General features: G+C 49.2%; 1 protein-coding gene across 11 annotated transcripts in view; it reads left to right on the top strand.

The window, feature by feature from the left end:
* supt20 (SPT20 homolog, SAGA complex component) overlaps positions 1-12,666 on the top strand; it is a 101,234-nt gene that overhangs the window by 65,284 nt on the left and 23,284 nt on the right. For all 11 annotated transcript variants that reach the window (XM_038818436.1, XM_038818434.1, XM_038818437.1 and 8 more), the window contains one exon: positions 11,666-11,724. In XM_038818436.1, coding sequence (XP_038674364.1) covers positions 11,666-11,724 — 59 coding nt within the window. The remainder of the gene's footprint in view (positions 1-11,665; positions 11,725-12,666) is intronic.

Consider the following 12,666-nt stretch of genomic DNA (forward strand, 5'->3'; position numbering starts at 1 on the left):
TGAACCTTGCCGTCGGGAACTCAGCCCATCGGAGGCGGCGCATCGCAGAGGCCGCAAAGGATATCGGGTCAGTCCCTCTAATGATATGCAAACAATGTCTACTGTACATGCGTTCCAGACCGCATTGACGGCACTGTCGATGTAACGGAGAATACCGATTTGGTATCAAATCAGCGCCTGCTGCGATTTTCGCGTCGGAAACTATTCTGCACCCAAACGCTTTTCGTGATTTCATCATCAGCAAACGGAGAATCCCACCCCACTCCATTCCTGGAAAGGGAAAAGCACTGACCTGTGTTTAAACCCCTCAGATCCTTTATTTGCAAGCCATTCATTCATTTGTTTTAGTGGGCTGTGACCGCGAAGCACCTTGAAAATTTTGTGTGTTTTTCTGTTTGTGAGCTTGGCTTTACATTCTCTGAGGCCCGATTGCTGTTACAATCACAGCATGCAAAAAGGTGGTTCATCACTTTTTTAAAAGGCAAACGTGAGGCATTTAAATGGGATCACATCGAGAAATGTTTGGGAAACACTAACTGATAGCATAGACGGCAAGGTGACACAGTGATTCGCACTGCTGTCTAATGGCGCCGAGGACCCGGGTTCGATCCCGGCCTCGGGTCACTGTCCGTGTGGAGTTTGCACGTTCTCCCCGTGCCTGCGTGGGTTTCACCCCCACAACCAAAAAATGTGCAAGTTAGGTGGATTGGCCATGCTAAATTGCCCCTTAATTGGGAAAAAATAATTTGGTACGCCAAATTTATTTTAAAAATATATAAAAATACAAGGCCAAACGGTACAAACTAATTTTGTGTTGGAGAAACGGGGCACCCTCCCCTCAGTACCAACATATGGGGAGGGGGATTACTAAAAGAGTTCACAACACAGTTGTACAAAAAAAAATGGTACAAGCTAAATTGCCTCTTAATTGGAAAAAAAAATAATTGGGTACTCTAAATTTATTTTTTAAACTTTATTGATAGTGGAGCCTACCTACCCAGATCAACATTCAACAATGTTGTCATGTGAAAGTACCTTTGAGAAAATTGGTGTTTAGAATGGGTGTGTATGTAAATAGCTGTAGTGTAGAGTACCTTTACGAGATGGGGTGTTTACTACTGCTGTGAATGTCAGAGTGGTGGAGCTGGGCTGTCTGTCAGCTTTTTTACTTTTGTTTTTGAGCAGGCTGCAGGGTGTGTTTTAGTTTCGTTTTTCAGTGTTGGAGCTGAGCCAGACCAAACAGGTGTACTGCTGTTCTCATCTGCCATCAAAAAGACTACTCTTGATCATTTGGTGAATTCAGAATTATAAATGTTCTCAGTAGTGAACGTGAGCCTAATGTGCTCTGGTGAAAAGGTGTTTAAGTCTTATTAATGGTTGCTAAGATGTTCACTGTATGTTTTAAAAAGGTTAACTTGAGTTCATAGAATAAACATTGTTTTGCTTTTGATGTTAAAAGGAAAGCTTAAAGCATTGCTTAATGTTGTATTCTTTGGGGGTTGTATTTGAATTAATGGTTGCTAAGATGTTCACTGTATGTTTTAGAAAGGTTAACTTGAGTTCATAGAATAAACATTGTTTTGCTTTCTGCTTTCTGCTCTACCATACCTGTAGAGTGGGCCATGTGCTCACCATGACCACAATCTAGTAAAAGTTGTGGGTCAGGTGAACTCCATGATACACTTTGGGGTTCTCTAAACCGTGGCCCATAACAATGTTCACACTTTTGCAAAATTACTGTTAAGGTTTAACTGCAATACAACATGACTAGCAGTGACACCTGATATGGACCTAATGCTGGCAACTTTGTAAACCTGTACAACTTTGACAGTGAGGAAGGAAGCAAGGTCAGCATAAATTGATTTGTTTCATTTTTCAAACAGATATAACTTGGCTCAGTGGCACTGAGGGCTTTGTTTAATGTGTGAGTAGAGACTCAGATGAACTTACATCTAGCTGCTATGTTATCTTCATTTGTGTGCTAAAAATGTAGTTTTAGTGGAATCTGTGAAGCTAGACTGCACTCTATTCAAATATTGAACACTTTACTAAGGTAATCAGTTCTGTAAAATATGGATAACCGGTCTTGGCAGACATTGTTAACTTTCAAGAAACCTTTTGAAGCAGTGCTAAGTGTTATGAGAGCTTCAGGAGTTAAACTATGAACTCAGGTTGCCTGGACTAGACTTGTATATATATTCAAGTGTAGAAGATTTGAGGTGTGATCTAAAATGGGTGTTTGCAATGATAAAGTTTCATTGGGTAAATACAGAGAAACTGTTTCATCTGGTGGATGAGTTCTAAGGAAAGGAGCATAAACTTAAAATTGGAACTGGACATTTAGGAGTGAAATTATAAAGCACTTTGATATACGCAGAATTGTGGAAATCTGAAACCCTGACCATCAAAAGGTTAATTTAAATTTTCAAGACTCAGAACAATAGATATTTTTAGATAAAGGTATCCAGAGATATGGATCAAAGACGGGTAAATTAAGTTAAGGTATAGGATGGGACTTAAAAAACTATACCTTCTCTAGTCTTCCAACGAGTTGATCAGACCAGACAACTTCCTTCCCTCCTTGTCTGCAGGAAGAGAGGAAAATCTAATGCATGAGTCATTCCAGTCCAGGCACCCTCCATCTCAGTAGTACAGGGCTAGCAGATGTCTGACTTGGTACTTCCTTAACTTGAACAATTAGAATTTAATGCAGCGTTTTAATTTTTTGTTTCCAGCTGTGAAAGGTGCCCAGTAAAGTCCATTGGCCACTCAGATAATTAACTGCAGTGTTTTTGGTAGTTATGTATGTCTGGAAAATATCTAATTCAAGTGAACAATCTCTAGCTTAATAATGCAAGACTCAGAGGTTGCGTTTTCCAACTTGGCTAGAATTCAAGTTAAGCCATATAAATTTTCAGAAATCTTTCAAGTACTCTAGCTTGATGCTGTCAGACTGGCTTTCAAATGATGTAATTTTAAAGAACTATTTAAGTCTGTTCAAATTTCTAATGCCTGACTGCATAGCTTGCCTAAACTGACAAAATTAATAAAATGTAAAGTATTTAATGTCCTGCACAAAATCTGAATCCAGATTGAATAATGATCCACTATCTTCGGCTGACATTGTGAGGTTTTTTTTTCAAAAGCAATTATTTGGGCTGCTAAAGATGAAATTTTATTGTTGGTAAATATAACACTTCTGGCAGCATAAGGGACACTGTTCAGAAGTGGCACTCACTTAACTTGTGTCCCAACATGTTTCTGAATTTTTTTTTTTAAATAATTTTTATTGAAAATTTTTTACAAAATATATAACAACAAACAGTAACAAACAACAATAAAACAACATAATAAGCATAACACCCCCCCCAAGGCCGTAGCAACGCATATATCGAGCCCCCCCCCCCCCCAAACCCGGTAACCAACAAGAGAACTTGAAAATAAATTAAATTAAATAAACATAGTCAACACTCCCCCCCGGGTTGCTGCTGCTGACCTAGGTCCCTATCGCTGAGCCAGAAAGTCGAGGAAAGGCTGCCAACGCCTAAAGAACCCTTGTACCGATCCTCTCAGGGCGAATTTGACCTTCTCCACCTTAATAAAACCCGCCATGTCATTGATCCAAGTCTCCACGCTTGGGGGTCTCGCATCCTTCCACTGTAGCAAGATCCTCCGCCGGGCTACTAGGGACGCAAAGGCCAAAACACCGGCCTCTCTCGCCTCCTGCACTCCCGGCTCCACCGCAACCCCAAAAATCGCGAGTCCCCAGCCTGGCTTGACCCTGGATCCTACCACCCTCGACACCGTCCTCGTCACCGCTTTCCAGAACTCCTCCAGTGCCGGGCATGCCCAGAACATATGGGCATGGTTCGCTGGACTCCCCGAACACCTGACACACCTGTCTTCGCCCCCAAAGAACCTACTCATCCTAGTCCCGGACATATGGGCCCGGTGCAGCACCTTGAATTGGGTGAGGCTAAGCCGCGCACATGAGGAGGAAGAGTTAACTCTCTCCAGGGCATCCGCCCATGTCCCATCCTCGATCTGCTCCCCCAGCTCCCCCTCCCACTTAGCCTTTAGCTCCTCTACTGACGCCTCCTCCACCTCCGGCATTACCTTGTAAATATCAGATACCTTCCCATCCCCGACCCAGAGCTCCGAAAGCACCCTGTCCCTCACCCTCCTCGCGGGCAGCAAAGGGAATCCCTCCACCTGCCGCCTAGCAAACGCCTTTACCTGCAGGTACCTGAACATGTTCCCCTGGGGAGCTCAAATTTCTCCTCCAACTCTCCCAGGCTCGGCAAACCTCCCGTCAATGAACAGATCCCTCAGCTTTCTGATGCCCGCTCTGTGCCACCCCAGGAACCCCCATCGATGTTCCCCAGGACAAACCGATGGTTCCCCCTTAGCGGAGCCTCCATCGAGCCCCCCACTTTCCCCCTATGTCGCCTCCACTGCCCCCAAATCTTGAGGGTAGCCGCCACCACCGGACTCGTGGTATACCTCGTAGGAGGGAGCGGCAACGGCGCCGTTACCAGGGCCCCCAGGCTTGTACCTCCACAGGACGCCATCTCCAACCTTTTCCATGCTCCCCCCTCCCCCTCCATCACCTACTTGCACACCATCGATACATTGGCCGCCCAATAATACCCCGAGAGGTTGGGTAACGCCAGCCCCCCACCATCTCTGCCCCGCTCCAAGAAGACCCTCTTCACCCTCTGGGTCCCATGCGCCCAAACAAAGCTCATGATACTGCTGGTCACCCTCCTAAAAAAGGCCCTCGGGATAAGGATGGGCAGGCACTGAAAAAGGAACAAGAAGCTCGGGAGCACCATCATTTTGACGGACTGCACTCTACCCGCCAGCGATAGCGGCACCATGTCCCACCTTTTAAATTCCTCCTCCATCTGCTCCACAAGCCTGGTAAAATTAAGCTTGTGGAGAGTCACTGTCCTCTTAAACAGGAACCTACCAATTCCCTCCTCCTGATCACCCGGGTGCACGACAAACACCTCGCTCTTACCCAGATTCAGCTTATAGCCCGGGAAGCCCCCAAACTCAGCCAACAGCTACCATCACCCCCGGCATTCCCTCCACTGGGTCCGCCACATACAGCAGCAGGTCGTCCGCATACAGCGATACCCGATGTTCCTCCCCGCACCAGACCCCTCCACCTCCCCGACTCCCTCAGCGCCATAGCCAGAGGTTCAATTGCCAGTGCAAAAAGCAAGGGGGACAGGGTGCACCCCTGCCTGGTCCCACGGTAGAGCCTGAAGTACTCTGACCTCCTTCCATTAGTAGCTACACTCGCCATCGGGGCCTCATAAAGCCACCTCACCCATTTGATTAACCCCTCCCCAAATCCAAACCTTTCCAGCACCTCCCACAGGTACCCCCACTCAACTCTATCAAAGGCCTTCTCTGCATCTAGCGCCACCACTATCGCTTCCCCCTCAACCGCCGCCATCATAATAACATTTAACAACCTCCGTACATTCGTGTTAAGCTGTCTTCCCTTGACAAATCCTGTCTGATCCTCATGTATCACCCCTGGCACACAGTCCTCTATCCTGGTGGCCAGGATCTTCGCCAGCAACTTAGCATGCACATTGAGGAGCGAGATTGGCCTGTATGATCCACACTGCAAGGGGTCCTTATCCCGCTTCAGGATCAAAGAAATCAGTGCCCGTGACATCGTCGGGGGCAAAGCCCCCTCCCATGCCTCATTGATGGCTCGCACCAACAGGGGCCCACCAGGTCCACATACTTTTTATAAAATTCCACCGGGAACCCATCCGGCCCCGGCGCCTTCCCTGACTGCATTTGACCAATCCCCCTGACTAGCTCCTCCAACTCAATCGGCGCCCCCAGCCCCTCCACCAGCTCCTCCTGCACCTTTGGGAAACGTAGCCTGGTCATAAAGCTCTCCATTCCCCCCCCCCCCCCCCCCCCCCCCCCCACCGGTGGCTCCGACCGGTACAATTCCTCGTAAAAGTCCCTAAAGACCCCGTTCACCTCTGCCCCCTTCCGCACCACATTCCCACCCTTATCCATCACTCCACCAATTTCCCTAGCCGCATCCCGCCTGCGGAGCTGATGCACCAGCATCCTGCTCGCCTTCTCCCCATACTCATAAACCGCGCCTTGCGCCTTCCTCCACTGTGTCTCCGCCTTTCTGGTGGTCAGCAAGTCGAACTTGGCCTGCAAGCTATGCTGTTCCCCCAACAATCCCTCTTCCGGGGCCTCCGCGTACCTCCTATCCACATCTAGGAGCTCCCCCACCAGTCTCTCCCTCTCCCTCCTCTCCCTCCTTTCCCTATGGGCCCGAATGGAAATCAGCTCCCCCTGGATCACTGCCTTCAGAGCCTCCCAAACCATTCCCACCCAGACCTCCCCCATATCGTTGGCCTCAAGTTACCCCTCAATACTTCCCCGGACCCTCCTACACACCTCATCAGCCAGCAACCCCACGTCCAGATGCCACAGCGGGCGTTGGTCCCGCACCTCCCCCATCTCCAGATCGACCCAGTGCGGAGCATGGTCTGAAATTGCTATGGCCGTATACTCCACCCTCGGGATCAATCCCCTGCTCAGAACAAAAAAATCTATTCGGGAGTAAACCCTATGCACATGGGAGAAAAAGGAATATTCCCGCACCCTCGGCCTCCCAAACCTCCAGGGATCCACCCCTCCCATTTGGTCCATAAACCCCCTCAGCACCTTGGCCGCTGCCGGCCTCCTACCCGTCCTTGAACTGGACCGGTCTAGTGGGGGATCCAGCACCGTGTCAAAGTTTCCCCCCATGATCAGGCTCCCCGCACCACCTTCTCTCCCTGCAGCCTACCCTTCACCATAACAAACCTGCCCTCCTTGTCCGCCACCACCTCAGACACCTCGAACGCCACCCTCTTCCCCACCAGAATCGCCACCCCCCGGTTCTTCGCATTTAATCCTGAATGGAAAACCTGCCCCACCCACCCCTTCCTCAGACGAACCTGGTCCGCCACCTTCAGGTGGGTCTCCTGGAGCATAGCCATGTCCACCTTCAGCCCCTTCAATGAGAAAATACCCTAGCCCGCTTAACCGGCCCATTCAGCCCCCTCATGTTCCAGGTGATCAGCCAGATCAGAGGGCACCCCGCCCCTTCCCCCGCCGACTAGCCATAGCTCATTGACTGCTCGCCCCAGGCCAGCACACTCCGCCCGACCCGTTCCCCATGACGATAGCGCCTCTCCTCTACCGCCCCGGCCCACACCAGCTCCTTCCTGGCCATTCCAGCAGCAACCCGGTATCCCCCCCCCCCCCCTCCTAGCCGCGACGCACCCTCCATGGTACTTCCGTGAGTCAGCTGACTTCTGCTGACCCCGGCAACTCCCGCCAAAACCCGACCCCTCCCGACATGGGGTCATCCCCCCTCCTGCCACTCCTCCTTGGCACCGCTCCAGCGCGGGGAACCAGAGGAAAGCCCGCGCTTTCAAACTGCCCCACCCCATCCTTCTGACGCAGCTCCCAAATTCCAGCTCCACCCCATCCCCCAGCCCTGTACAGAAAAAAAAACAAACCACCAACATCCCCCACATAACACAAAACCATACCCAACAGAACTACCCGGAAACAGAGCAAGAACCAGCATAGAAAAAACGTATCAAAATTACAAAAACAGCAACAGCAAAAATAGCAACAACCGTAGTACACAAGACCCCGCAGCCCCCAAACCCTAGTTCGAGTCCAGCTTCTCCACCTGCACAAAGGCCCACGCCTCCTCCAGGGACTCGAAGTAGTAATGCCGGTCCTTATATGTTACCCACAGACGCGCAGGCTGCAGCATTCCAAATTTAACCTGCTTGTTATGCAGCACCGCCTTCGTCCGGTTAAACCCGTCCCGCCGCTTAGCCATCTCCGCACTCCAGTCCTGGTAGATTCGCACTACCGAGTTCTCCCACTTGCTGCTCCTCTCCTTCTTGGCCCAGCGCAGCACACACTCCCGGTCACTGAACCGATGGAACCGCACCAGCACCGCCCGCGGGGGTTCATTCGCCTTTGGCCTCCTGGCCAGCACTCTGTGGGCTCCCTCAAGCTCCAGGGGCATATGGAAGGACCCCGCCCCAACCAACGAATTCAGCATCGTGGCCACATAGGACGGTAGATCCAACCCCTCCAGCCCCTCCGCAAGGCGCAGGATCCTCAAATTCTTCCGCCTCGTGCGAAAGTCCAGCTCCTCCAAGCGGTCTTGCCACTTTTTGTGAAGTGCCTCGTGCATCTCCACCTTTCCCACGAGGACCACGGCCTCCTTCTCCCGATCAGCGGCCTGCTGCTGCAACTCCTGAATGGCTGCCCCCTGGGCTGTCTGGGTCTCAAGCAGCTTGCTGGTAGTCACCTTCAGGGAGTCCAGCAACTCAGCCTTCAGCTCCGCAAAACAGCGCAGAAGAGCAGCTTGCTGCTCCTGCGCCCACTGCCAACAATCCTCGGGTGCTCCGCCGACTGCCATTTTGTCCTCCTTCCCCCACTTTTTCTGGGGAGCTGCTGCAGCCTTTTTCTTTGCCCCACTCCGGGTGCGCACCATAAATTCCGGGAAATGTTCCTCCAAGCACCTTCCCCCACCGGGAATCGTCGAAACAGCGTCATTTGGGGCCCTAAAACAGGCCCGAAAGTCCTTTGATAGCGGGAGCTGCCAAACGTGCGGCTTAGCTCCGTATCACCGCAACCGGAAGTCTCTGGGCGTGATTCTCCGCACCCGGGAGAAATCGTGAGGCTGGCGTCAAAAACGGGCGGGTTTGACGCCAGCCTCCGCCCCCCCCCCCCCGACCGGGAACCGATTCTGGTCCCCGGTCGGGGCTAGCATCCCGTGGCCGTGAACTCCGGCATCGCGGGCTTAACGAATTTCGTTAAGCCCGCTAGCCAGAGTTTGCGACGGCAGACGCGTCACATGACGTCAGCCGTGCATGCACGGATTGGACGACTCCAACCCACGTATGCGCGGATGACGTCATCACGCATTTGCGTGAAACCCGCGCATGCGCGGGCCGGTATGCCCCTCAGCCGCCCCGCGAATGGATACAGCCGTGGTACTGCCGTGCCAATCGGTGCCATGGTTCCCCAGATCGGGACTTTACGGCCGTTTTTACGAACGGTCAGACCAGGTGTGTTTGACGTTCATAAAAACGGTCGTAAAGGCCTTGGAATTCGGCCCATCGGCCAGCTGAGAATCGCTGCTCGCCGTAAAAAAAACGGCGGGCAGCGATTCGTGTCGGGAGGCGGGCGTGGGGGGGGGGAGAATAGCGGGAGGGTGTCAGACCAGCGTGGCCGTAAAAATTTACGACGCCCGCTATTCTCCGCACCGTCGTGAGTGCGGAGAATTGCGCCCTCTGTTTCTGAATTCTTAGCTGCAACTTTATTTGATGCTGCATATTAAAATACTTTTGGGGCGTCACGTGATGTAAGAGCAGGAGCAGCTGCGTTTTCGCAAGCTCATGCCGTGCTCGTCTTTGAACTCGTTTTTTTTATCCATTTACGCATTTCTTTTGTCTTTTCCTGGCAGATAGCTTTTACTTTGTCCTGAGATTTGCTGTTCAATATTTCAGCACCGTTGCGTTGAGATAGAATGCTTAAATCCTCATTGATTCGTGGCATCTGGAAGAGTTGGGGTCGGGCTTTCTCATTAATGACGCAGCTCCTTTTGCGAGACTTTCCGCTCTGACGGAGTTCCGACGGAGGATAGCTGCTCACAATGTTGATCCGTTCGGATGTGGCGGCTCTGCGGTGCAGGTTGTTAAAGTCCAATTTCAAGAGTTGCAAAGCGTTTTTATGGAGACATTTGCAGCGCACGAGGAGGCACTTGTAACAGAGAGAGCACTGTCCTTGGTGAACGAGGGAGAACATTTAATCCTGTTTCCGAGACCTGGGGTTGGTTTGACCCTCCGACCATTGATCTTATGTTGTCCTGTTCCTGATGTCAGTCAAGAGGGATTGGGGATGAGTGAGCCCGCTGCCCCCCCCCCCCCCCCCCCACCCCTGCTGGAACCTGCATTGTTGGTGCCTGGGTTCAGGTGAAACAACATGCTGGATGTAATGAGATTTCGTACTTTGATCCTTGAAAGATCCTGAAGACTGCTCACCATCTTTGATCCTGCTTTGTCCTTGATTTTTGCTTTCTTCCTGTGCCAGTGGAGAAGTATTTATCCTGATAACTGCCTCGCATCTCAGTTGTTATCCTGGACTTTGCTCCCTGATAATTATGTTGCTGTCTGCTTATGTTGTCAACTTATTTGCTTGCAGGGAAGTGAATTCTTTGGTGTGATGTCCTGCACTGCTGACGATCCTAATTTAATAAGTTTATATCATGTTATTCTGAATTATGATTTCTGCATAGTGTCTTTATCCTAATGTGTCTTGGGGTGAAAGACGAGCAGAGCCAGAGCGGGAGGAGGGGTGGAGGGTTTGGGTTGTTCGGATTAGTTCTGTCCTCGCTATGTTTGAGGAAGGCTCCCTCAGTGAGAGCTAATCTATTTTTTGCTGCGCCTTTTTCTTCCTCAGATCAAGGCGGACTGTGTATTATCCTATTGAGGACTGGGGTTTGTTGGACACCCCTTTAGGGGTTGTTGGTCGTTTCTCCTGATATGGGTCTCCCTCTTTAACTGTTCTAATTTCTTTCAGGGCGCTTGTGATAGAGGTCGGGCTAAATCATAATATCTTAGCATGTGGTTTGTGGGTCCGAGGGGTTAGTTCTGACAGTTCTTGTTCTTCAACATGAACTTTGGTGTCATGGACACTCAGATACGGACCTACGTTGACCTTTGGGTGGTCCAATCCTTTCTTCGCTTGAGTGGTCCTGGTTGTTGGGGGGGGGGGGGGTTGCTGCCAATTCTGAGGATCATTTTGACAGCGCTCCCATCCTGGAGTGGGTTTCCTCCCATCTTATGATGGGATTGGGACTAATTTATATTCCTTTTGGTTCTTGGCCCCACAATATTCTATTGTCCTCTTGAGGGTGGTACTGGTGGTCCAGTGATGTGTTTTGTCGTTTGGTATGGGGCTGGGATTATGGAAGTTCGAATTCTTCCTCTTGGTTCTTGTTCTCTTTTTACATCTTCTAAGCGAGACCCTAGGCTGAGTATTAAGGTTTGGTTGTGCCCGGTTCTCTCGTTGCCTTTGTTTTTGTTGTTTTGCCATCTCAAAGATATAGCATGGCTGTCTGTTCCAGTGCATATGGAGAAGAGTTTGAATTACACTGTAAGAGTTAGTCGATTCCCCTTAGCACTGGCGTTCTCGGGTATTGTTTTATTCTTCTGGCATTTTGTTTAGTAGCTATGGGTGAGATATAGGTCTATAATGTTGCCTGTATTCTGTTTTGGTGCAGATAGGTCATTTTTCTGTAGAAGGAACATGTTGGAATTTTGACCCTTCTTCATCTGGTCTTATTTTTTCTCAGTTGTGTAACTACTTTTATTTTGTGCTGCATCTGTTGTATATTGATACCTATAGCTATCTGCTTTTGTTTGATGCAGATTTAAATTGAGAATCCCAAAAATAGACGTTATATAGTTTTTCTAAGTAGTGAATTGATTATGGTGTGGGTTATGACCACGATCCTTGAACATAAATAATGATTTTGAATCAAATTATAATATTATTCACGGGAACTAATATGTTATTGTTTTCTTTCCAGGTAGCTCATTTGTTGGTTTAAAAAATACTCCCGGTTTCCGACCTCTGAATTTACTTCAGGTAGGATTCTTTATTACAGCATATCCTGTATTATTTTTTCATTGTCATTTAAAGTCAACCTCCCTGCTCTGGTTCACAGGTAACAGTTGTCTGTGATGTTTTATTCTGTATCTCCTTGCCATTTTTGAAATATGGAACCTCACATGTTTATAATGGCAAGTAGAGCTTTAATTCTGCTCAAGATCAGCCCACAACTTTAAATTCAGAATTCCTAGCAGCACCAACATAAATTAGACCCTGTAAATCTCACAACTATCTTGATTTGGACATTTGCCAGTTCAAACTGAAAACAGGATTAATTCCCCAGTTACAGCCACTATTTCCCCCCTGCCCATTATTCCCAACTAAAATTAATTATAGTAATTATGCACATATGGGCGGCAGAGTGGCACAGTGGTTAACTGTTGCTTCAACGCCAGAGACCCGGATCCAATTCCTGGCTTGGGTCAGTGTCTGTGTGGGATTCCTCCGGGTGCTCCAGTTTCCTCCTTCAGTGTATCCGAACAGGCACCAGGGTGTGGTGACTCGGGGATTTTCACAGTAACTTGCAGTGTTAATGTATGCCTACTTGTGACACTAATAAAGATTACTATTATGTACAAAATTTGTAACGTGCCTCTGAGCATGTAATGTAGATAAAACCATTTTTTTTCATCTACAGTTGGAACATTTGACACCAAATCTAATAATAATATCCACACAGACAGTGACCCAAGCCAGGAATCGAAACTGACCTGGCGCTATAGAGCAACAATGCTAACCACTATGCTGCCATGCCGCCCTAGCTGGCATTGTATACAGTTCTCTCTATGGGAAAATTCCTTTTTCATCAAAGCTGATTTGTAATGCCTCAGTTTTATAGTAGCTCATGTCAAAATTAAAATCAGCATGACACTCCACTCTTAAGAAGAATCTAATATTTGCAGCCAGCTCTTAAGAATT

Source organism: Scyliorhinus canicula, chromosome 14 (assembly GCF_902713615.1).
Source record: "Scyliorhinus canicula chromosome 14, sScyCan1.1, whole genome shotgun sequence".
NCBI classification, from domain to species: Eukaryota; Metazoa; Chordata; class Chondrichthyes; order Carcharhiniformes; family Scyliorhinidae; genus Scyliorhinus; species Scyliorhinus canicula.